The sequence below is a fragment of the Epargyreus clarus genome, unplaced genomic scaffold, assembly GCF_041222505.1.
Source record: "Epargyreus clarus isolate Ecla_fem2 unplaced genomic scaffold, WU_Ecla_fem_2.2 ptg000022l, whole genome shotgun sequence".
NCBI classification, from domain to species: Eukaryota; Metazoa; Arthropoda; class Insecta; order Lepidoptera; family Hesperiidae; genus Epargyreus; species Epargyreus clarus.
In genome coordinates, this window is record NW_027332229.1 from 1,307,568 (window position 1) to 1,333,814 (window position 26,247).

At 38.9% G+C, this 26,247-nt stretch overlaps 1 protein-coding gene across 2 annotated transcripts in view; it reads right to left on the reverse strand.

Annotated features, from left to right (window-relative positions):
* Positions 1-223: 223 nt before the first annotated feature.
* Positions 224-26,247, reverse strand: part of Gpat4 (Glycerol-3-phosphate acyltransferase 4) — a 32,960-nt gene continuing 6,936 nt past the window's right edge. Inside the window, exons 2-11 of one of the 2 annotated variants that reach the window (XM_073085091.1) lie at positions 16,134-16,260; positions 13,344-13,465; positions 12,035-12,171; positions 10,220-10,325; positions 8,015-8,251; positions 6,895-7,134; positions 5,508-5,623; positions 4,647-4,787; positions 3,265-3,474; positions 224-1,651 (exon numbers count right to left, since the gene is read on the reverse strand). In XM_073085091.1, coding sequence (XP_072941192.1) covers positions 1,564-1,651; positions 3,265-3,474; positions 4,647-4,787; positions 5,508-5,623; positions 6,895-7,134; positions 8,015-8,251; positions 10,220-10,325; positions 12,035-12,171; positions 13,344-13,465; positions 16,134-16,260 — 1,524 coding nt within the window. In that variant the 3' untranslated portion in view covers positions 224-1,563. The remainder of the gene's footprint in view (positions 1,652-3,264; positions 3,475-4,646; positions 4,788-5,507; positions 5,624-6,894; positions 7,135-8,014; positions 8,252-10,219; positions 10,326-12,034; positions 12,172-13,343; positions 13,466-16,133; positions 16,261-26,247) is intronic. The other variant, XM_073085090.1, reaches the window with a different exon arrangement.

Sequence of the window (26,247 nt, forward strand, 5' to 3'; positions counted from 1 at the left end):
TAATATTGTTTCTATTTTAAACCTACAAGGCATAAACATAAAATGGTTATGTACACCAAAAACATAATTTTCACTTTATAACCAACTAATCTTGGAAACAGGTGAATAGACATTTACATAAGTATCACACATCAAAAAAATCTTTAAAAAATTAACAAAAATATTATAGCAGAGTGTGCGTAGCGAAGAAATTTCTTTCATTTATGTATCACGTTTCATTTATGTATCATTATTAATATTCAATCTATACACCGTTGCCTATCCAAGATCGAAATTTGACAATAAATAGGTGTGGCGGTGATGCCTAAGTCGAACCACAAGAGGGTTCTACCACCTTCAAACTTTAAAATAACTCTTACCAAACAGTACAAATAGCTGCAATATAAAATTTGCCTTTTCAACTCGTTAAATTATTCACACCTAATACGAAATGATTCCTAGTTTTTAGCAAACCAAAAGCCAGTGGAAAAAAGTTTATCCAAGGAAAGTTTTCATCAAATGCAACTAGATGGCGCTGTCTTGATGTACTCCTGAAACGCGCTATCAAAGTTTTTCTAGACGCTTCCCAATATTTACAAATGCTAAGAAAATCCATTATATACTTATAAATGTCCATAAAATACATATATTATGGAGCTACTGCGCCGATATCACTTTATGCAGAGATGTCTAATTTGGCCGCTAGAGAGCGCTACTGTTCCACTTGCATATTTTTATAATATCAGCAGACAAGCATGCAGTCCACCTGATGGTAAGTGGCTACTGCCGTATGGACATCTGTAATCAACCCCATATAGTATTAGATTCCTACCTGAGGTCGGCCACAGATGCGCTACCCCTGAGGACTAAGCTGGAACACCTCGGAAAAGTATAACAGCTCTGACTTATCCGTGCCTGTATTTATAAAAAGAGTTATTTTGACTAACTGGCTGTTTTATCATCGCAGAGTCTAAACCAGTGAAGTTAGAAATGTAAGATTTGGAAAATACATTCCTATTATGACGACTAAGAAATAAATTTGATATCCTACCCCTAAGGGGTCTAAAACTAATTTAAAGGTTAGTTTAAAAATCCCCAAATTTTGAAGCTAGCTCTATAAAACTTAGTATTGATATAATGAAAAATCTATTTCACCGTTTTTGGAAAATCATTGGAAATAATAAGACCATATATCACCGGATTTGTAAAATGAACCCCTAAGTGACAAAACAGGGGTTTATATTATATTATAATATAATTAACGCATACAAAGCCGCTGACAAAACAGTACTATATACATAATGATGTCTGCTACGGCCCCTGCCTGACACGTTCATTGCCTGTCGACTGAAACGCAAACTCAAATCAAAATTACTTACTCGCAGCGCCCCTAGCGTCCAAAATCCGCATCTGCTCTTCAACCCAACATGTTACTATAAAGGAGTTCGCACTACACTACACTTGTAACTACTAGTAACATTACATTCACCGCACTATCATTGTCCAAAGGCCTATAGAACAGTCCCTTATTTTCCCTTCTGCTTCCTTCTGGAGTATTCTCTGGGGAATCAGTTTTCAGCGAGTTTATTCCCCTTTTAATCTCTTACTGAACTCCTCTTGTTGCATCTCCCTCCATTCCTTCTTCGCCTTCATTCTTTTTAGTTGGCCGTCCCTGAAACAATAGATTATAGGTAAAATGCTGAACGGAGTTCTGTGAGGAGAGAGAGATGGAGATCAGGAGGAAGAGACAGAGGTATAAAAGGCTTGTGAGGTAAAGAAGTTTATGGATAATGGAGACAAGGTAAATCGTTTAAAATGTATTTATAGAGGGCAAAATAGATAAACCGATGGAAGTTTTAAAGTCAAGAATTATAATATAGATAGAACATAATAAAGAAAATGATTATAAATCAAATTGAAAGCTAAAAACCTAATGTATCTAAATAAACAGAAGAATATCATTGATGACCTGTAAAGAATCTTCGACCAAAGCCCCTCTCTGTCGACCCTCAAGAGTCACGTTCCTTGCCTTCCTGCCTCAAGAGTCGACACAGCTACCCACTCACCACATGAGGTCGACGCCGCCTCCAGAATCTAACTAAACAATTGACGATCTAAGTGAAAATTGACGACCTGTAAAGAATCTTCGACCAAAGCTCGCTCCGGCAACCCGCTAGAGACACTATGCAGCCAACACTCACCACATGAGGTCGACGAGGCCGCCGCGCCGCGCGATGGCGCCCTTCACGCGGTTGTCGCTCCGGCAACCCGCTAGAGACACTATGCAGCCAACACTCACCACATGAGGTCGACGAGGCCGCCGCGGCGCGCGATGGCGCCCTTCACGCGGTTGTCGCTCCGGCAACCCGCTAGAGACACTGTGCAGCTCAACACTCACCACATGAGGTCGACGAGGCCGCCGCGGCGCGCGATGGCGCCCTTCACGCGGTTGTCGCTCCGGCAACCCGCTAGAGACACTGTGCAGCTCAACACTCACCACATGAGGTCGACGAGGCCGCCGCGCCGCGCGATGGCGCCCTTCACGCGGTTGTCGCTCCGGCAACCCGCTAGAGACACTGTGCAGCTCAACACTCACCACATGTGGTCGACGAGGCCGCCGCGGCGCGCGATGGCGCCCTTCACGCGGTTGTCGCTCCGGCAACCCGCTAGAGACACTGTGCAGCTCAACACTCACCACATGAGGTCGACGAGGCCGCCGCGCCGCGCGATGGCGCCCTTCACGCGGTTGTCGCTCCGGCAACCCGCTAGAGACACTGTGCAGCTCAACACTCACCACATGAGGTCGACGAGGCCGCCGCGCCGCGCGATGGCGCCCTTCACGCGGTTGTCGCTCCGGCAACCCGCTAGAGACACTGTGCAGCTCAACACTCACCACATGAGGTCGACGAGGCCGCCGCGCCGCGCGATGGCGCCCTTCACGCGGTTGTCGCTCCGGCAACCCGCTAGAGACACTGTGCAGCCAACACTCACCACATGAGGTCGACGAGGCCGCCGCGGCGCGCGATGGCGCCCTTCACGCGGTTGTCGCTCCGGCAACCCGCTAGAGACACTGTGCAGCTCAACACTCACCACATGAGGTCGACGAGGCCGCCGCGGCGCGCGATGGCGCCCTTCACGCGGTTGTCGCTCCGGCAACCCGCTAGAGACACTGTGCAGCCAACACTCACCACATGAGGTCGACGAGGCCGCCGCGGCGCGCGATGGCGCCCTTCACGCGGTTGTCGCTCCGGCAACCCGCTAGAGACACTGTGCAGCAACACTCACCACATGAGGTCGACGAGGCCGCCGCGGCGCGCGATGGCGCCCTTCACGCGGTTCGCGAACGCGACGGCGCTCTCGTGCGCGCTGCGCCGCATCGCCGGCAAGTACCACACGTCGCACACTATCGCCCACGAGCTCATCATGTTCAGTAGGTAGTGGAGCATGCCGTAACGGGAGCTGTTCCAGAACGCGTCGCCGAAGCGGGGGTCGTATCTGTAACGATTAAATTATAGTAAATAATTGCGCAGGAGACTAATAGAGGAAAGGAAATCATCCTGCCTCCGGAGTAGAAGCAAGTGTTCTACCAGCTGGTATTTTTTTTAATTGTCGTAGTGCGAAAACACAATGTGAGTATTTTATAGCTCCCGTCTCCACCCCCCACGCGAAAGTAAGCAAAGCCCCCTTTAGCCCCCATAACCTGGACGTAGGAGAGAGGGAGGGAGAGAGAATACAATGTTAAATTTTTACACAAAATTTTCAAAAACAGAAATATTTAAAAAAGAACTGACGTAACAACCAAACGCGTACGGATCCCCTCCTAAGCCTCTTTTTTGCTTTCAGTTTACTTGAATAGCCCTGTAAATATCAATTGATAGGTCAAAGCGTCAGAACTAAAGGTGTTACAAAATGGGAAAAGTGCTACAAAGCCACGAATAGTTAGAAATAAAGATGTTACAAAATGGAAAAAGTGCTATAAAGTCACGAATAGTTAGAACTGAACATGTTACAAAGTGGGAAAAGTCCTACAAAGCCACGAATAGTTAGAATTAAAGATGTTACAAAATGGGAAAAGTCCTACAAAGCCGTGAGTAGTTAGAACTAAAGATGTTACAAAATGGGAAACGTGCTATAAAGCCGCGAGTAGTTAGAATTAAAGATGTTACAAAATGGGAAACGTGCTATAAAGCCGCGAATATTTAGAACTAAAGATGTTACAAAGTGGGAAAAGTGCTACAAAGCCGCGAGTAGTTAGAACTAAACATGTTACAAAATGGGAAACGTGCTATAAAGCCGCGAGTAGTTAGAATTAAAGATGTTACAAAATGGGAAACGTGCTATAAAGCCGCGAATATTTAGAACTAAAGATGTTACAAAGTGGGAAAAGTGCTATAAAGCCACGAGTAGTTAGAACTAAAAATGTTACAAAATGGGAAAATTCCTACAAAGCCGTGAGTAGTTAGAACTAAAAATGTTACAAAATGGGAAAAGTGCTACAAAACCGCGAGTAGTTAGACCTAAAGATGTTACAAAATGGGAAAAGTGCTACAAAGCCGCGAGTAGTTAGAACTAAAGATGTTACAAAATGGGAAAAGGGCTACAAAGCCGCAAATAGTCACAAGTGCTACAAAGTCACAAACACAAATATACATATAGTAGTCACTCACTTGATCGCAACCGGGTAGATGGTGCCGCCCATTTCGAAGCTGCCCTTCTTGAATTGCACTACGCTGGTGTTGTTGATGCAGGTGCCTTCAGGGAAGATGAGGATCGGTGGGTTGTCAGGCACCGAGATGTGTTCTTTTAGCCTGTGGATACGTATGGTTGATATTAATAGAAATCCCCCCCATTAGAATACACCAACTTTTTTCGCGACAACAGGGTTCTTCAACGAAACCTTTACAGTCCACCTGATGGTAAGTGGCTACTGTTGACCATAGACATCTGCGACCTAACCCATATAAGAGATCTATCTGAGCGTCGGTATAGATGAGTTGGTAATCTTGAGAACTAAGTTGGAAGGAACGGATAAGTATTCGTATGTCTCCCTTAACGCACCCTTCAAATCGGAACACAGCAGCGCTGAACATTACTGTCTAATATGAGCCATCAGTCACGAATCCACCCTGCTCCTGTGATCTCTCAGAGAAAATGCCCTTTTATGTTCTAATCCATCCGTTTTCAAAGTATTTAAATATTAGCTATTGGAGCCGACGTCTTATAGTAACAATACACGCTCAATTTATTTCTTCGACTAACCTAACCTAACCTAACCACACAAAACTGCCGTCTCGTGTGTTTTGAAATAAATTTCTCCGCCACGTCCGCACGCAAGTACAATGTTACGTGAATACTTCACTCTTAAAGTGCTCTGAAGCACGGAAGGATATGTGTATCCACTAGCGGTCACCCATCTAAGCGTAGACTGCTCAACTTTCCACTTTTAGCTCAATTAAGATATACATAAATATAACTCTCACATATAAATATAATCACTACTAAATTTACACTATATAAAATAAACCTACCTTCTAGCTACAGCATGTCTGTCTTTTACTTCGGATCGCTCAAACCAAATGTGGGGCGAAGCCCTAGCCAGGGCTCGTTGTAGAAGCCCTAGGAATCCGCCGTGGCGTTGACCGATCTAAAATACAGATTCAAGACCATTATTTTTAAGTCATTCGCACTTGCATCAAAAAGTTGGGTATTATGATATTTACTTTCAATGAGGGTAGTTCGATAATAGTAAATGAGGGTATGACACAAGTTACGAGCGATAAACGTTTTACATTAAATGTATAAAATTTTAAAATTTTGCATTTAAAAATGATTGATACAAAATGATTAGTTTTCAATTATTTTTTATTAATTGAAAATTTTGAAATTTTCATCTTTAGATGTTTTAATTTTTTGTACATTTTAGAATCTTTGGGTGCTAAAGATTCTAAAATATACAAGAAGAAGAAGAAAAAAAAAACATTTTTGTATTTATTGAATTTCAGAAAACAAAATATTTAAAAGCATCTATGATTGACATTATATTTATTTATTTATAATAATATAATTATAATTTTTGTTACGAATATAATTAGTCATGCTAACATTTCGACAATCACAGTCACAAAACAAGACAAAAACATAACAAAATCATATTTATTTATATGTATGTATGTGCCCAAAACAACACGTTATGCAGTGAACATACAATAAAACACAAAATGCTCCCAAACACATAAAATAAAGATTATTCACAATATGTTATTTGTTCAAACTTACCTGAAAAATTATGTGTTATGGCCTCGATAAAGTAGTACTTACGGTTTTTGGTCAACAAAGCGTCGGTTCGAAAATTGTTTTGACCAATTTTTTATTTTTATTAAAAAGTTTTATTTGTTTTCTATAACTACTACTCTTTTTTATATTTTTGTCGTTGTTTATATTTCGAGAGCTAGGACCGCTTTGCGTGTCACTTTTTTAAGGACCAAAAAGAATTAAGAAACTATATTTTGAAATAGATCCACAGTATCCGATAAGGTAATTAGATTTTTTGTAAGTAGCTTTATTGTAAGAGTTAATCTTATTTCATGATTTAATATATTTTTTTTATTTTTCTATTTGTCTAAAATCTTGCCATGGTCATTTTATAGCAAATAGTAATTTTGAAAAATCAAACCAAACGGTTTCTAAACTATTGACTAGTGTTTATAGTTTTGTTTTTTTTTTTCATTTTCTTGGTAACGCGAACGCAATATTTTCTTTTTTAATATTTAAAGCGTAATTCATCACTTACCTGATAACTCAACACCCATTTCAAAGTACAAAGGTACACTGTACCTTCAGGTACCACCTACATCGACTCAAAGTTACACTGTACCTTAAGGTACAAAGGCACTAAGTAAGTCCACACCAACTCACCAGCGAGTAGGTACTGTCGCACATGAGCACCAGCGCGTCGATCGGGCTGGTGTGGTTCGCGACGCAGATGCCGGCCTGCAGCGGCTTGTACCGCTCGCCGTTGTGGTAGGTGACCACCAGCGATATGCACCGCGACAGGAAGTTGAAGCACATGAGCGACAGTGCGCTGTTCACCTTCTGCTTGAAGCGGCCGTCCGGCAGTGTTCCCACGCAGGCGGTGCAAACGATCAACCACCACACCTAGAAAGCCTTGATGGTACCAATGGTGCGACGTAAGAGCGTGGCTGGTCAGGGGAAGACGGTGACTACTTTTGAAGTTACACTTCTTTTGTGGCGTTTAAGAAAAATGTGTTTTTTTTTATAACTCGACAGATAACAATCGATATCATAAGATTGGCTACTAAATTTTACAAAGTATTGTAATAGGTATAATATTATATGACACGATAAGATACGACAAAATATTGTAGTATCGTGTCGTGTCATTTTCTTCCAATTTTTTTATAATATTTTTTGATACTTACACTTTTTTTTATGAAATACGCCAAAGAAGTGTAACTTCTTCCGTGCCTACAAAACTTTTTAGCTTCTTTTATATCGACTCCCTAACCAGCCACACGCTCGAATGCAAATGGGAACCCAGTTGTAGTGACGTAAGCATGCTACATACATATGTCGCATTTAGACCAATAATGTGTGAATAATGTTGTTTTTGGAAATGCGAAATGATATATTCCGTGAAATGAGCATTCGCTTGTCTTTACAATGGCCATATTCTTTTGAAATTATTAACGTAAAAATAATTAAAAAATATGTTTAGTTTTTTTTTAATAGGTCTACTAGAATTTGTTCTCAGACGTGTACATAACAAAAAAAAATAAAAAATAAAAACATTTTTTTACACCCTTCGTATAAAAAACTGTTTTTATTTGTCAACCTTATTTGAATACCGACCGATATAATTATATTATTCAATAGAACTTGCGCCATCAACAAACGAACACTAAACCCAAATTTAAAATGCAAATGCGTTCCGCCCGGCATTAACACACCCGTCCGCACCCACACAACCGCACGCAGCACTGACGTCACACCCAAATAGACCCTAAAAAACCCCTACCAAAGAGAAACAAGTGTTGACGCTCAGTACGGCTACATCGAAAGGGCTCGTGTGGTTAGCGACGCAGAAGCCGTTCCCGCGCGGCGCGTGCTCCGCGTCGTGGAAGGTGGTGACGCAACCGAAGCTGCGTATGAGCACGCGTATGGACAGCTTGTACGCCGCGGCGGCCAGAGAGCGCCGGACCCGGCCCGCGGGCAGGCAGCCCACCAGCGACATGCTCGTCACCATCGTGATCACCTTATCGAGTTTATGAGGTGTAATCAAGGTTAGGTTGTAAAAAAAAACGTGCCATAAATTTAGAAAATTTAGAAAATACTTAATAAAATTAAAACAGCTGCAATATAGTAAAGAAACATGTGTAGAATCCGATTTCATAAAAAAAGGGAAATTAAAAAAAAAAAACAAAAAAATGATGGATATTAAAAAATGTCAAAAATAGAAAAACAAATAAAGAAGAAAAATTCGCTGCGATATTTACGTACCTACCAATTAAAAAAAAAACAAATTATTAAAAAAATGTGCTAAATTCGACTAAAAATGACGCCCAACCCTATCAACCTACATCATTGCAAAAGAAAACAAACAATAATTGCAACAACGCATCCATTTGCTTAGTGATTAGAGATAGATAGATATAAATAAAATGATTATTGATAGATGATTAAAGATAGATAGATATAAATAGGTGGATATATTAGAAAAAATAACCCCAAAAATTATGGACTATGTAACATTTTCAATAGTTATTTTTATATCAACACTTAAGAAAAAAAAAACAATGATTTATGAAAAAATGTCAAGAATTAAAAAGAAAAAAAATAACAATTTTCTCATTTTTTAATTCGTTCTAAAATATCTTAATTTGTGTATTTTTATGCTACAAGAATTACAATTTATAAAACCCTGACAGTCAGTAAAATAAAAGACCATACGAACTATGTCAAAAAACATCCTCGGGCAGGCAGCCCACCGGCGACATGCTGGCCACCATCGTGATCACCGAGAGGTTGGTAAGAGCGTTTGCCGACTTTCTTACAATTACATTAAAAGGTAGATAAATAAAAAAAATACCTAAAAATTTTGAGTTATGTAACATTTTCTAGAGAAACATCGTATCATCACCGCTTCAAGTTAAACAAATTAATAAAAAAGGTACATAAATATAAAAAAATAAGGAAAACGACACACAAATATAAAAAAAAGGTATATAAAAATTAAAAAAATAAATCAAAGAAAAAACAAACAAATATTACCACCTTTTGGATTTCATTCTAGAGTTTTTTTGCTGCAAGATTTATCAGTTAAATTTAAAACCCTGTCAAGTCAATAAAAAATGTATGAACATATCATGTTTGTACAGTGTAATCAGGGTTAAGTTGTAAGAAAAAAAATGTTTTAAGAAAAGTTTCAAGTTGTATTTTTTCATAGTTACGTAAAAATGAGGTAATTTTTACCTCATAACATGTATGGTTGCAATAAATGTACGTAATAACATTATATCACCTGGCATGTGTAAAAAAAAGCAAATAAAAAAATGGATTTTATTTAAGTATTCTTCTAAATTTTGGTAGATTTTGATTTTTTAACGAATCGAATGTATAAAAAATATGTCAATTTCGACTATAAATAAAAAATAAGTCCAATATCAACCCCTATTATACAAAAAAATGATAAAAATCAATATTATATAACAAAAGCATTCCTCATGTATGTATGAAGTCTACAAATACGCACTTGTCCAGTGCGGTGGACTATGACCTAATCCTTCTCATTCTGAGAGGAGACCCGTGCACAGCAGTGGGACAGTAACGGGTTGAAGACGATCACAGTAGCCACCTAAGTCGATGAGAGCTATTGCCGAAATCGTGAAGTGTTAGCAACGAATAGAATATATAGGTAAAAGAAATACGAAAAAAGTATTCGAATTAAGCCTAGCATCCAAAATATAATAATTTTTAATTTACTAAAATATTGTGTAAAAAAGAAATGAAATGAGTATTCTAATATTAAAAAAAAAACTGTAAATTTTCTGCATCATTTTGCTATTGCAATACAACATTTAAAAAAAAAAACAAAATATTTATTAATATAAAAAAAAAACATTTTTTGTAAAATTTTCCATCCTAACATCACAATTTAATCTATGACATCCACGGAAAGTGTGTGTGATGAAACATAAAAAAAAGTAATTTATTAAAAACTCACCCCAATAATGAATATGAGTATCCTCAGTGGTAGCAGGAAGAAGTAGCGAACCACAAAACCCATCATCCATATTATAGTGAGCCGCCACGTTAGAAATTCGTATTGTCTGCGGAAAGAAAGGTTAAAATATCTTATATATAAAATTCTCGTGTCACAATGTTAGTTACCGTACTCCTCCGAAACGGCTTTACCGATTTTCACCAAATTTTATATGCATGTTCAGTAGGTCTGAGAATCGGCTACTACCTATTTTTCATACCCCTAAGTGATTTTTTTATTTATATGGCAACACAACGTTTGCCAAATAAATAACTTAGTGCATAATTTATTTATTGAAGTCGATGTAGATTTGTGCAGTAGTAATAGTAATAGTTAACCAAATTGATTTTTTTTTAAAGTTTACTTACTGTTAAAAGAAACATCTGGAAGATTCTAAGATAATGTATTCATTTCTTCTTTTTATAATAAAATATTGTTTACTTACTTAAATTAAATATCGTTTAATAATTATTTTAATGAATTTAATGATAATTGATTTGTAAATAAATTAATGAATTTTATAATTTAGAAATTTTCTGTTATATTATGAAGGATTTTGTTTTTTCTTTTTTTTTTTGATATTAAAAGAAAAGAATACAAATTTATTCAAATATCACTTTAAGGTAGAATATATATTTTTTACTTTTATAATTATGTCTGTGAGTATTAGTTTGTCAATTCAGCGAGGTAATGCTGCTAGTATCTTGGGTACACTTCCACAGGGCATCGATTTGGCTCATTTATTTTATTTATAAATTTTAGTGTTAATTGTATTAGTTTTATTTGATTTTAAATAGTGTTAAATTGTTTATTGTTAAAATTTATATTGTTGTTAAATCTAATAGTGAATAAATTATGTCATAAATGTCTGTCTGTGAGAATATAATGTTTTTTTTTAATCATCAAGAATATCATTTTTGTGTTAAATATCAATAATTGCAATTTATGTTTAATGTAATATTTCAATATTATTTAATGCTATATTTTATTAAAATACTGTAACTGATTGTACATTTTTATTCACTTTTGTCTCACATATCATAACTGTATTGTTTTCGTTTAATTTTAGTGAATTGTTGTTTGTACCTGTAAGTGAGGTGACACTCACCAAGATTGTAAATGTAAACTTATAAGATGTAAATAGTGTTAACCTTGTTGGTACTACTTATGAATCCTTACTAATATTATAAATCCGAAAGTAACTCTGTCTGTCTGTCTGTCTGTCTGTCTGGTTGTCTCTTCTTCACGCCTAAACCACTGAACCGATTTTAATGAAATTTTGTACACAGATAGTCTGGGACCCGAGAAAGGACATAGGATAGTTTTTATCCCGGAAATCCCACGGGAACTACGGATGGCGATCTGAAATCGATTAATCGGAGAATCGATCTTTTGAACCAAAAAATCGATTATTTTAATCGATCTCCAGTAATGGTTCGAGATTCAGTGAATCGATCTTTCAACCCAGAAGATCGAAATGCGATTTTTTCATAATTTACCTACAGTTACTTTACTTATCCATGTTAGTCGATCATCTATCTATTTATATAAAAATGAATATTTGTCTATATACATTTTATAAAATCGGAAACTATGCATTTGATCTTATATCATATCTCTTATCATATCATATCTTAAAGCATATTATATCTTTAAAATGCGGGCGAAGCCGCGGGCACCACTAGTAAATAAATAAATAATCACTCATCATATCTTAGGGTCATCAGTTGGTCTCTATCTACGCTTACTGCACGACAGTTCAGAAGAATACCTCACCTATTCGTTCTCGTGAGGAGGTTCCAACTCCTCAACTCCTCGGCCTCGAAGACCGACGTGACCTGATCCTCGATTATGGACTCCATGCCGGCCTTGACTAGATCCAGGCAGTGGTACAGGTGGAATTCTAGGGCATTCTGTAATGTACACCAAAAATACATTTAAGTTTAGTGCTACGCTATGATTTGCTGTGACATAGGTGCCATAACCACCCACCCCACAATAGAATTCTAATAGAGTAAATTGACTAGGCAGATAGTTAAATTTTATAAACCGCGCCAAACTGCTAGTCCGCTCTGAAGTTGTTGCGAGCAGGTGTATCCATACAGTTTTCTATGGCGACGCGGATCATTTCTATATTCAGAGCGGACTATTAGTTTTACGCGGACCATACATATTCAACTATCTGCCTAGTCAGATTACTTAGAAATTCGATCTGTTTGGGCGGACCAGTATAGTGACTGCTGTACCACTGAGGTCATCAAATAGAAAATCCTTCAAAGGTGCTGTGGTTCAACTCTGGTTGCAGTCATGAAGTCAGCTGCTCTTCAGTCAGTTTAGTCTACCACGTCCCAAAATTGTCTCATTCTTTGAGGAGACCTGTGCCCAGCAGTGGCATAGTAATGGAAGTGGAGTAACATTTTTTTTCCAACACGTTTTAAATAAATAGATAAATAAATAAATAAACGCTTTCTACGCTCACAGCCCACACTAGGATTCCCTGTGCCGTGGGTGCCATGGACACACATAGACAAATACACAAACACCTAGACCCAGAAACAGAAAGCTAAATTCATCATTTAGACATCTGTCTGGCCGGGGATCGAACCCGGGACCCTTTGCTCGTCAGACCGGTATGGTGGACGCTCCGCCACGCGGGTCGTATAGTATAGTTACCGTAAAGTTCAGTATATTCCTCTCTGCTACCCCAGCGGCAGAGAGGAATCCATGCAGACGGTTTTGCATAACCCCTAGGGACCCCGTCCTGGGACCACGCCTGGTTACAGCGAAGGACAGATCTCTTCTCATCAAGAATGCTGTTACTGTAGGAATACTCACATCGTTCGGCTGCAAGGTCTTGTGGCCGTTCTGGAAGCGCTCCTGGCTCGAGCTCCTCTTGTAGTTCAGCTGCGACGACAGGTTGCAGATCTCCTGTCATCAACAATGCTAACTGGTGTACTCACATCGTTAGGCTGCAAGGTCTTGTGGCCGTTCTGGAAGCGCTCCTGGCTCGAGCTTCTCTTGTAGCTCAGCTGCGACGACAGATTGCAGATCTCCTGTCATCAACAATGCTAACTGGTGTACTCACATCGTTAGGCTGCAAGGTCTTGTGGCCGTTCTGGAAGCGCTCCTGGCTCGAGCTTCGCTTGTAGTTCAGCTCCGGCGATGGCCCGAGGATCTCCTGTCGTTCTATCACGCTGGTCTTCGTGCCTGCAAGGAGATGATGAACAGCTTTACATACTAAATAAACCTTACAAAATTCAATGATTGTCATGGTGTTGCCACTGGATACTTATATATCGATTAACGTTATGTAAGAATTTTAGCGCACTAAAACCCTCCCGGTGGCCGTCCTCGGCTTTTGGTGGACTCCGGGGTCTCCAACGGAACACAACCGGAGTCCTCCTAACGCGATGCCCTTATCGGGCTCTGCCCTAGTGGAACAAAGTAATTTATGTTCCTCCCACATTCCCTGATAGTGATTACGACGGTATGCGATGATACACACCGCCGCTTCCCGGGGTCGCTTGCTGGACGGTTCGAGCCCCCACTCTTGCCAACCGTAACCCCGGAAGCCCCCTTTTAGTCGCCTCTTACGACAAGCAGGCAGACATGATACCGTAGCCCTATCCTGGTCCCGGGACTACAGGGATAATTCAGTGTTATAGTCCGCACCAAACTCCTAGTCCTCTTTGAAGTTGTTGCGAGCAGGTGTAGTCATACAATTTGCTAAGGCGACGCGATTCATTTCTATATTCAGAGCGGACTAGCAGTTTTACGCGGACTATACCTACCACTTATAATCCTTATTGCAAAGTTTTTTTTTATGAAATTTATCAGTATCATACTTTTATGGACAGAAGGACATCTGTAACCAACTGTGTATAGAATATTGACTCTACTTGAAGTCAATCACAGATGCATTACCGCTTCTGAGGACTATAATAGTTGCCTTATTTGTAAAAGTATGTCTCCCTTACCACCCCCTTCTAATCAAAACACAGCGGCGCTTAACGATGTTATTATAACAGAAATAGGTGTAGCGGTGGTGCCACCGGAGTCGAATCACAGAGAGTTTTACTACCTTTTTTTATTTCTTTTTTCGAGAGGGAAACCTTCAAAATGTACCCAACGACGTGGGAGCGTAGCCGGGTTATGTGAATTTTTTACCGCAAACAAAACGGCGGTATGCGACCACACATACCGCCGTCCTTCCCGGGGTCGCTTGCTGGATGGTTCGAGCTCCCACTCTTGCCGCCCGCAACCCCAGAAGCCTCCTTTTAGTCGCCTCATACGACAGGCAGGGGATACCGTAGCCCTATTCTAGTTCTAGTCCCGAGACTACAGGGACAAAAGGGTTCTACCACCTAGGATAATAAAAATTCAGTAAATTACGCTCACAAAGCGTACCGCCAAATATTAATTGTTATGATAATTAAATAAGCATAACCAACCAACATCCGACGGAAGCGAGATAAAAATTCGCAAAACGATCTCGCGACCTTTGACCACTGTGTGACATAATGCTGTAGGTCAAGCTTAATAGGAGTTTGATCGCTTACGGTTAAGGAAAACATCGCAAGGTAACCTGTGTAAATACCTAGAAGTTTTGATGTGAAACATCTATAGCCGCACGTAAAACCGATTTCTGGCGTGGCGACGCATGCCGTGGCGACGCTTCGCCACGCTATACGATGGTATATATATACAGTCTATATGCCGTAGTGTGTACGTTGTGTCGACGCGTCGCCATGTGCAAAAATCGTAATATTTTATTTTATCATTATGACATATTTAGTTCCTATCACAATATGTTCTTTTCTGCATATTACTTTTACAAAATAATGTCGATGTTTCACATCTGCCAGGCGTCCCGTGACGGCTCACATTGTCTTTTTTCTATATAAATACCTAAATGTTTTTATAGAGATTTTTATATATGTAAAGTAGCAGACGAGCATGCAGTCCACTTGATGGTAAGAGGCTACTACCGTATGGACATCTGTAATCAATCCCAGATAAGATTAGAGTTTAACCTGAGGTCGATAACAGAGGACTAAGATTCGATACCGGCGGCACCACCGCCACACCTTTTTCTGCATAATAACAGCAGTGTTAAGCTCTGCTGTGTTCTGGTTTGAGGGGTGTGGTAAGACATATATTCAAGGCGCTCCATCTTAGTCTAGGGGGTAGCAGCGTATCAAGGGCCTACCTTAGGTAGGAATCTAATCTTATCTGAGGTTGATGACGGCAGTAGCCACTTACCATCAGGTGAACTACATACTCGTCAGCTACTCCTTTATCATTCAAATAATCTGATATTATAAATTTTACGACGCCCATGGGCGGCAGTAGCCACTTATAGTCCGCGCCAAACCGCTAGTCCGCTCTGAAGTTGTTGCGAGCAGGTGTCACACAATTCGCTATGGCGACGCGATTCATTTCTATGTTGAGAGCGGACTAGCAGTTTTTTTTGTTTTTTTATAATATAGGAGTAGCAGACGAGCATGCAGTCCACCTGTTGGTAAGTGGCTACTGCCGCCCATGGACATTTGTAATCAACCCCAGATAGGATTAGATATTCCTACCTGAGGTCGGCCACAGATGCGTCGCTACCCCTGACGACTAAGCTGGAACGCCTCCGAAAAGTCTGTCTCCCTTACCACACCCTTCAAACCGGAACACAGCAGCGCCTAACACTGCTGTTATAACAGAAATAGGTGTGGCGGTGGTGCCGCCGGAGTCGAACCACAAAGGGTTCTACCACCTTTAAACGTTTTACGCGAACTATACCATTACGCGAATTGCACGCTCTATCAACCAAAGCCCCTCAAATTTGATATTCTCCAACAAGATATAAGTTCAGCAGTGACCATACCATTAACACCATTCTCCTTGATGATAGCGGACGGTGGCTTGTCGTCCGGTATCGGTGGTTCCTCGTCCTCATCAGAACTGTCGTTCCTCTGCAGCTTCTTCGCCACCTCGATGTGTTGTCTGCCATACTGTAAAGATAGATAACATGGTTAGAGATGGTGTTGAATATGGTGGAATAACTTTTATATAATAGCAGTACATGTAAAATAAGTGATAGACTTAAGCCATAAATTAGTAAAGATACTTTGCCGCCTTGAAATTGAATGAAGCCACAAATGGCTTATTAGTAAGTTCTTTTTTTGAATTAGTAAAGATACTTTGCTGCCTTGAAATTGAATGAAGCCACAAATGGCTTATTTTAATAAGTTCTTTTTTGGAATTCTTGACAAATAAAAACATTTTTAGAGAAAATTTACGAATAAATAACTAATACTGCGTAATTTACATAATAAATAAATAATAATTTCAAATATTTTAGGGACATTTTAGCACGGAGACGTGGCAAAACTTTTTTACGCAACTATTTCAATTCTCAAAACTGGGTACATTTTCTTGTTAGGAGTGAGTAATCTTTACTAATCTATGGACTTAAGTTAAGTTAATTAAGTTAAGAAACTCGGCCTCTTGATGGAGGGGTCCGAGGTTCAAATCCCAGACCTCTGATTCTTCGAAGTTATATGCGTATTAGCAGTTAATTATCACTTGCTTAAACGGCGAAGGAAAACATTGCGAGGAAACCTGTAACCTGAGAAATCTTGAAAAAAAAGGTTTTCAAAGGTATGTTAAGTCTACCAATTCGCACTTCACAATTTTCGAAGGTGGAACCCTTTCTGGTTCGACTCCGGCGGCACCACCGACACATCTATTTCTGCCTAATAATAGCAGTGTTAAGCGCTGCTGTGTTCTGGCTTGAAGGGTGTGGTAAGGGAGACAGACCTTTCCGAGCGTTCCAGCTTAGTCCTCAGGGGTACAGCGCACCTGTGGCCAACCTCAGGTGGGAATATCTAATCCTGTCTGGGGTTGATTATAGATGTCCATACGGCAGTAGCCACTTACCATCAGGTGGACTGCATGCTCGTCTGCTACTTCTATGTAATCAACACATTTTTGGGTATTTTTGGCGGCATCAACCCCACTCCTAGTACTTAGAGGTTAGTGGTCCGCTTCTTACACTAGAAGCTCGGGGTTCGATTCTTAGCTCTCTTTACTTTTAATTTTTACAGTTACCTGTATACAAATTAGAAATAAATTATGTTTACTATAAGGATAAAGGGCCAAAAAAACCTGAAAAGTTTATTTCCATTAAATGAAATAATGAACAATTGTTCATCTAAAAACAAATTATTAATTGTTATATTAATTGGATTTCTCACTATATATATAATACATTAATTATATTATTACCTATTCAAACTTTAAACAATTATATTTCGTACATTTTCAAAATAAATTATCAACGCATTTTATTTTTAACGTTTTTAGGGTTCCGTACCCAAAGCGTATAAACGAAACCCTGATAATACTAAGCCTCCGTCTCTGTCCGTCTGTCACAGGGCTTTACCTCCTGAACCGTAATAGATAGACACTTGAATTTTACAGAGTATGTATAATGGTGGCCGCTATAACAACGAATACTAAAAATAAAAAATATTAAAAATAAACAGGGATCGCCGTACAAGAAACCTTTATTTTTCGTCGTGTTTCGCTTTATCTATGAAGCCGTAATGGGTAGACAGTACAAAATTTCACGATACATTTATTTCTATGGCTGCTATAACAAATACAAAAAAAAAAAAAAAATGAAAATTTGGTGGTACGGAACACTCCATCTGCGCGTACCATTCGCACTTGACTATTTTTTTTAATTCACATTAAAACTCGGTGGATAAAGATAATCTTTTCCTTAAACTATTTTATTATTAGAAAACGCCTTGAATAACACCTTGACATCAAGAAAAACGTTTATTCTTATATAGAAGATGCATTTACTCGATATGATTTAAACATAGATTAGTAAAGATTACTCACTCCTAACAAGAAAATGTACCCAGTTTTGAGAATTGAAATAGTTGCGTAAAAAAGTTTTGCCACGTCTCCGTGCTAAAATGTCCCTAAAATATTTGAAATAATTACTTATTTATTATGTAAATTACGCAGTATTAGTTATTTATTCGTAAATTTTCTCTAAAAATGTTTTTATTTGTCAAGAATTAAAAAAAAGAAGTTACTAATAGGCTGTTTGTGGCTTCATTCAATTTCAAGGCGGCGAAGTATCTTTACTAATCTATGGATTTAAATGAACATATTTTAAAGTTGAAGGTGGTAGAACCATTTGTGGTTCGACTCCGGGGGCACCACCGCCACGCCTATTTCTGCCTAATAACAGCAGTGTTAGGCGCTGCTGTGTTCCGTTTTGAAGGGTGTGGTAAGGGAGACATACTTTTCGGAGGCGTTCCAGCTTAGTCCTCAGGGGTCGCGGCGTATCTGTGGCCGACCTCAGATAGGAATATCTAATCTTAACTGGGGTTGATTACAGATGTCCATGGGCGGCAGTACCATCAGGTGGACTGCATGCTCGTCTGCTACTCATATATTATAAAAAAAAATGACGACCAGATGTCTTACTTACCCCTACATCCCCACTTTACACACACCCACCAAACCCACACTCAACAACAAAACAGTTTCTAACAACAATTTCTAACATCAAAACTAATGGCAACGTTGTAAAGTTGTCCCACTAACCCCCATGTACTATCTATCACACATACAAACACGAGTTTCTAATGACCTCGAGCTCGCACACACCATTATCTTCACGTTAAAGACTTACAAATGGTACATTCACACTGTACTTATGCAACAAAAATAGTTGTTAAAAATTAACCACAGAAGGTCTATCGTTCTTAAAAATCGTTCTGTACTTATGTAACGAAATAAATAAAAGAATAATTAAGATTGGTAGTGTTATAAGAAAACTAAACTAACTTGTATTGTATAATTAAACCAATGCGTAATATATGACAATGGAAATAAATATAATTAAATGTGCTTGCCTAAATTTTTTATTACTTTTAATAATTCCAGGTCAGTGCAAATTTAATTACAATTTCAATTGCTTATTTCATGTAATGGTAATTCTGTCGATTATCAATTAGTATAATTGGTTAAAGCGTGCTTGTTAATTATTAATTAATACCCTAAATCGCCCAATTACAAACAGTGGTAGACAAGAATTAGACGCAATGAATTGGCACTGTTGTTAAATTATTCATGACTCTAAATTCACATATTGTCAATATGAACCCATAGATTAATAAAGATTACTCACTCCTAACAAGAAAATGTACCCAGTTTTGAGAATTGAAATAGCTGCGTAAAAAAGTTTTGCCACGTCTCCGTGCTAAAATGTCCCTAAAATATTTGAAATAATTATTTATTTATACGTAATTATTACGTAAATTAAGCAGTATTAGTTATCTATTCGTAAATATTCTCTAAAAATGTTTTTATTTGTCAAGAATTCAATAAAAGAACTTACTAATAAGCCGTTTGTGGCTTCATTCAATTTCAAGGCGGCGAAGTATCTTTACTAATCTATGTATGAACCACTAAAATTAAAGATCAAACTGATAGCGCCATCTAGCGGCAAAGACAACGTCTTATCGACTATTTTAACTAGTCAATGTGAACAGTCCCGCCATTACCATTAGCATTAGTCCAAGATCGCATTACCAATTTGGTTGCCATGTCTGCTCATGTCTTAGTGTACAATGTTTACTGTGTACATATACTACATATGGATATCCAGTTTTCACAAAGTGTCCGAAAAAACAAAATTATAGGGCTTATTAGGGTTACCCAAAGGGTAAAATCGGAACCTTATTACTAAGCCTCCTCTGTTTGTCCGTCTGTCACGGGTTTCTTCATCTCTGAAACCTTAGGCATTTGAAATGTCCACAGAATACGTACGACTGAATTACAATTTGATGGTACGGAACCTTCCGTGCGCGAGTTCGACAGGCATTTGACCAATTATTTATTTAATACAGGAGTAGCAGACGAGCATAAAGTCCACCTGATACGTGGCTACTGTCACCCATGGACATCTGTAATCAACCCCAGATAGGATTAGATATTCCTACCTGAGGTCGGCCACAAATGCGCCGCTACCCTTGAGGACTAAGCTGGAACGCCTCGGAAAAGTATGTCTCCCTTACCACACCCTTCAAACAAAAACACAACAGCGCTTAAAACTGCTGTTATTTTTTACTACTACATACCACATTAATAAGTTCAAAATATGCATTTTGAAAATAACATATTTATATTTACGCAAGCCAAGTATTTCTGTTGTGCCGTTTTTCCATAATTACAATATAAAATTAATTAATCATTGTCTCTGAATTTTGTTCAATTAATAATGAGTGAATATTAATCGTTAGATTTTAATTAGTTTTCATTGACAAAATGTAGACACAGTGAGTAAAGACAGAGATCAACTTTCAATATAGAACTAGTAAGAAATAGCTAGGACTAGCTAGAACCTGTCCCTGTAGTCCCGGGACCAGAATAGGGCTACGGTATCCCCTGCCTGTCGTAAGAGGCGACTAATAAGAGCTTCCGGGGTTGCGGGCGGCAAGAGTGGGAGCTCAAACCGTCCAGCAAGCGACCCCGGGAAGGACAGCGGTTTATGTGGTCGCATATAGCTGTAATAACCAGGAGATGTGAGAGCGTAAATTGCATTGCTCCCCACAGAGCAGAGCCCGACAGGGGGCATGGCGTTAGAAGGACTCCGGTTGTATTCCATTGGAGATCCCGGAGGTCTCCACCAAACGCCGAGGACGGCCATCTGGGGGCGAATTCTACCAATCCGCACTTGACCAGCACGTTGGACTATGGCCTAATCCTTGACGTTGACATTTATCGTGATTTTATATTATATAATATTATGATATAATTATTATCTTAATTACAATAACAACAATATTTTAAAGGTGGTAGATTACTATATAGTTCGACTCCGGCGGCACCACCGCCACACCTATTATTGCCTCATAACAGCAGTGTTAAGCGCTGCCGTGTTCTGGTTTGAAGGGTGAGGAAAACTTAATACTCAGGGATAGTGACGCATCTGTGACCGACCTCAGGTAGTAATATATCCTACCCGAGGTTGATTACACATGTCCGTGAGCAGTAGCCACTCACCATCAGGTGGACTGCATGCTCGTTCATTACTTAAATAAAATAATAAAAATACTTTTACGAGCATTTATTCGATTTGCCCCGTTATTTTCTAGGGTCAAATTTTGCAACTGAATTTTAAACGAGTTGACCCCAAGCGATTGTGCTGAAATTTTGCATGCACGTTTAGCTTGGATGACAAAGCATTATTAGGTTCGTGACGTCATTCCAAATACAATATGGCAAAATTTATTATGCATCTCCAAAGTATGGGTATCAAATATAAGCGGTTTTCTAACAATAATACGAAATAAATAATAGTTTAAAAAACTAAAAAATAACACGCTTAATAAAAGCGTGTTATTTTTTAGTTATAGCTAATCGAACTAAAAACCATAAAAAAAAATTAATTCAACTTGATACGTGTGCAGTTTCAAATTTATCAGAAAATGAAAAATTAGTTGCGGAAATCGGTGAAAATTGAGCTCGATGATTCCGTTACATACATAGATACAACCCAAGCTAATAAAAGCGTATTAATAAAATCATATAAATTTTTTTACCAGCATTTATTCGACTTGCCCCGTTATTTCCTAGGGTCAAATTTTGCAACTGAATTTTAAAGGAGACCCCAAGCGATTGTGCTGAAATTTTACAAACGTGTGGTTTGGATGTCAATGCATGATTACAATAGTGACGTCATTCCAAATACAATATGGTGAATTTTTTTACGCATCTCCATAGTATGAGTAAAAGTATAAATAGAACGGTTTTCTGAAAATAATACGAAATATGTTACTGAATAATTTATTTAAATAATTGGTCAAATGTAAGTCGAACTCGCACACGGAGGGTTCCGTACCACAATTTTTTAATTATTTTTAATTTTTAGTATTTTTTGTAATAGCAGCCATTGAAATAAATGCATTTTGTAAATTTCAACTGTCTTCATATTACAATTCATTAGATAAAGCGAAAAACACCGGTTTCTTCTACGGTGACCCCCATTTATTTTCAACTATTTTATTTTTAATATTTGTTGTTATAGCGGCCACCAATATACGTACTCTTTAAAAACTACAAGTGTCTATTTACTACGGTTCAGGAGATAGAGCCGTGACAGACGGACAGACAGCAGTCTTAGTAATAGGGTTCCGTTTTTACCCTTTGGGTACCTACGGAACCCTAAAAAATATTTTTTATATTTTTTTTTTTTTTTTTATTTTATATTTTTAATCGGTAGTAGAAATAGAACCGAACCAAGCCGCAATCAAAACATATGTAGAACTATTTACCACATCCGGGAGTTATCTAAGCGATAACAACCTTTAATCCTTCATTTATTACTGCAATACCGATATCTTTACAAATAAAGATATCTCGTTGACCATATGGCCTCATATCAATTTTGCAATTTAATTAAATCTTATATATAAAATTCTCGTGTCACAATGTGAGTTACCGTACTCCTCCGAAACGGCTTTACCGATTTTCACCAAACTTTATATGCATATTCAGTATTTTGCAATTTAATTAAATCTTATATATAAAATTCTCGTGTCACAATGTTAGTTACCGTACTCCTCCGAAACGGCTTTACCGATTTTCACCAAATTTTTATGCATATTCAGTAGGTCTAAGAATCGGCTACTATCTGTTCTTCATACCCCTAAGTGATAAGGGTTGTTCACCTTTAACATTTTTTTATTTAAATGGCAACACAACGTTTACCGGGTCAGCTAGTAATAAATAATAATATTTGCTTACGTAATTTGTTATATTTTTTTATAACATAGGAGTAGCAGACGAGCATGCAGTCCACCTGATGGTAAGTATCTACCGCACATGGATATCTGTAATCAACTCCAGATAGAATTAGATTTCTACCTCAGGTCGGACACAGATGCGCCACTACCCCTGACTAAGCTGGAACGGCTCGGAAAAGTATGTCTCCCTTACCACACCCTTCAAACCAGTTCACAGCAGCGCTATACTGCTTTTATAACAGAAATAGGTGTAGCGGTGGTGCCGCCGGAGTCGAACTACAAAGTTTAATCTGAGATATATTAAAAAAATGTTTCAATGGTATGCGAAGTCTATATGGGACTATGACCTAGTCCTTCTCATTCTGAGAGGAGACCCGTGCCCAGCAGTAGGACAGTAATGGGTTGATGACATACATACGAGTACATAAGTCAGACTTTATCAAAAATTGACTTCGATCGTAGATTTCCTGTAAAGGAAGTAAAAAAATATGACAAGTTCAATGAAATGACGTCATAATGACGTATTGTAAAACGAACCTTTGACCCTACCTTATCCTTATGTGTAAGGAAACATACATATATGACTGTATGTCTGTTCGTTTGTTCATCTATATATATAAAACTCAAAGGTGACTGACTGACATAGTGATCTATCAACGCACAGCCCAAACCACTGGACGAATCGGGCTGCAATTTGGCATGCAGGTAGATGTTATGACGTAGGCATCCGCTAAGAAAGGATTTTGATCAATTCTACCCCCAAGGGGATAAAATAGGGGATGAAAATATTACTTCGTAACGCGAGCGAAGCCGCGGGCAAAAGCTCGTGTTCTATAACTGACAAAATTCCGTATTCAAAATGGGTATATGTTTTTATAGTTTATTTTATATTTTGTTATAGTTTAAAGCCATGAAAAAAGTCCTGTGGAACTGTAACATCGCGTTACGTACTCGTTTACTCTTTGGCAATGGGAGATCACCCGCCGGGCTAGGTGATCATTCCCGGGGAGCGGCCGCGCTCCAACAGTCTCAGTTCGGGGCTTATATTGTATATGCAGGATGTTTAGAAAACTTCGATAGCGTGATTCAGCAACGCCATCTGTTGACGACTAGCGGGAAGTCGCTACAACTCCACTGGTACATCTGGCCTATTGTACTTTACGGATGTGAGGCTTGGACTATAAAAGAGGATTAAAAAAAACGAATAGAAGCCTTCGTGATGTGGACGTATAGACGCATGCTCTCCGTTAGCTGGATGCAAAAGATAACCAATGACGAGGTCCTGGGACGAATTGACCAAAAGCGTAACCTTAGCCTTACCATCAAAGAGAGAAAAATCTCTTACTTGAGTCACATTCGACGGCATCTACGTTATGAACTTCTCCAGCTTATTACAATGGGTAAAGTTGCGGGGAAAAGGTGAGTAGGGAGAAGAAAAAAATCTTGACTTCGAAACATTAGAGAGTGGACGGGAATAGCAAGCGCAGCTGAACTTTTTCTTTTATAATATAAGAGTAGCAGACGAGCATGCAGTCCACCTGATGGTAAGTGGCTACTGCCGCCCATGGACATCTGTAATCAACCCCAGATAGGATTAGATATTCCTACCTGAGGTCGGCCACAGATGCGCCGCTACCCCTGAGGACTAAGCTGGAACGCCTCGGAAAAGTCTGTCTCCCTTACCACACCCTGCAAACCGGAACACAGCAGCGCTTAACACTGCTGTTATTAGGTAGAAATAGGTGTGGCAGTGGTGCCGCCGGAGTCGAACCACAAAGGGTTCTACCATCTTCAAAACTATTTCGTCTCTCAAAAAACCGTGAGAAATTTAGACAGCTGACAGCCGACCATCACAAGTTGGAGAGGCACCGCAAGAAGAAGATAGTTTAAAGGTGGTAGAACCCTTTGCGGTTCGACTCCGGCGTCACAACTACTACACCTATTTCTGCCTAATAACAGCAGTGCTAAGCGCTGCTGTGTTCTGGTTTGAAGGGTGTGGCAAGGGAGACATACTTTTCAGAGGCGTTCCAGCTTAGTCCTCAGGGGTGGCGGTGCATCTGTGGCCGACCTCAGATAGGAATATCTAATCTTAACTAAGCTTAAAGCTGCTGTTATAACAGAAATAGGTGAGGCGGTGGGACCGGAGTTGAACAACAGAGTTCTACCACCTTCAAACCCATTTGTATATTATAAAAAAACGTAAAAAAAATCCAAGTATCATATCGTAATAATATGAGCATAGTTGTACCAATGTAAATATGTACCCAATCAGTTTAATCGACAAACACACTCATTATGTACCACGTCAAAATCACGTCATGGACCTCTGAACTTTGGTCGCGCTGTGATTAATTATATTGACATTTATATTGTACTTATTAAACTAGGCTACGACTCTGTTGCTCCGTTTGATATCCTCGTCATTACTGTACCACTGCTGCGCACGGGTCTCCTCTCAGAATGAGAAGGATTAGGCCATAGTCCACCGCGCTGGACAAGTGCATATTGGTAGACTTTTTTTTACCTCGTTTTTTACCCACTTTGAACGGTCCGATAAATGTAAAATTTTGAACAATTATCAAGAACCGATGACAACACACGATTTTAATAATTTTATCCCATTCTCCTCATCAGGATCGTCAGGAATCAAATCAACGAATTTCCTTGTGCGATTTTAGCGTGGTTTTTAGTTTTTAAACTATATTTTATTAATAATTGTCTCAAGTATGCAAGTCTATTCACGATGTTGTCGTTTTAGTTTAAGCCAGGGATAAGATAATTATCTAATACATACATAACTTTCAAAAACTAGAGGTGCGTGCCTGGCATTGGAACCTAGGATCCCTCGATCAAGAGGCCGAGTTTTTTAACCACTAGGCTATCACTTATTTTTTGTACCCTTATAGCAAGTGATAATTACTTTTTAATACGCACATAACTGAAAAATCAGAGTTACGTAATTTTTATATAAGAATACTAGCTGACCCGGCAAACGTTGTGTTGCTATATAAATAAAAACATGTTAAGGGTGAACAACCCTTATTACTTAGAGGTATGACAAATAGAAAGTAGCCGAATCTCAGACCTACTGAATATGCATATAAAATTTGGTGAAAATTGGTAAAGCCGTTTCGCAGGAGTACGGTAACTAACATTGTGACACGA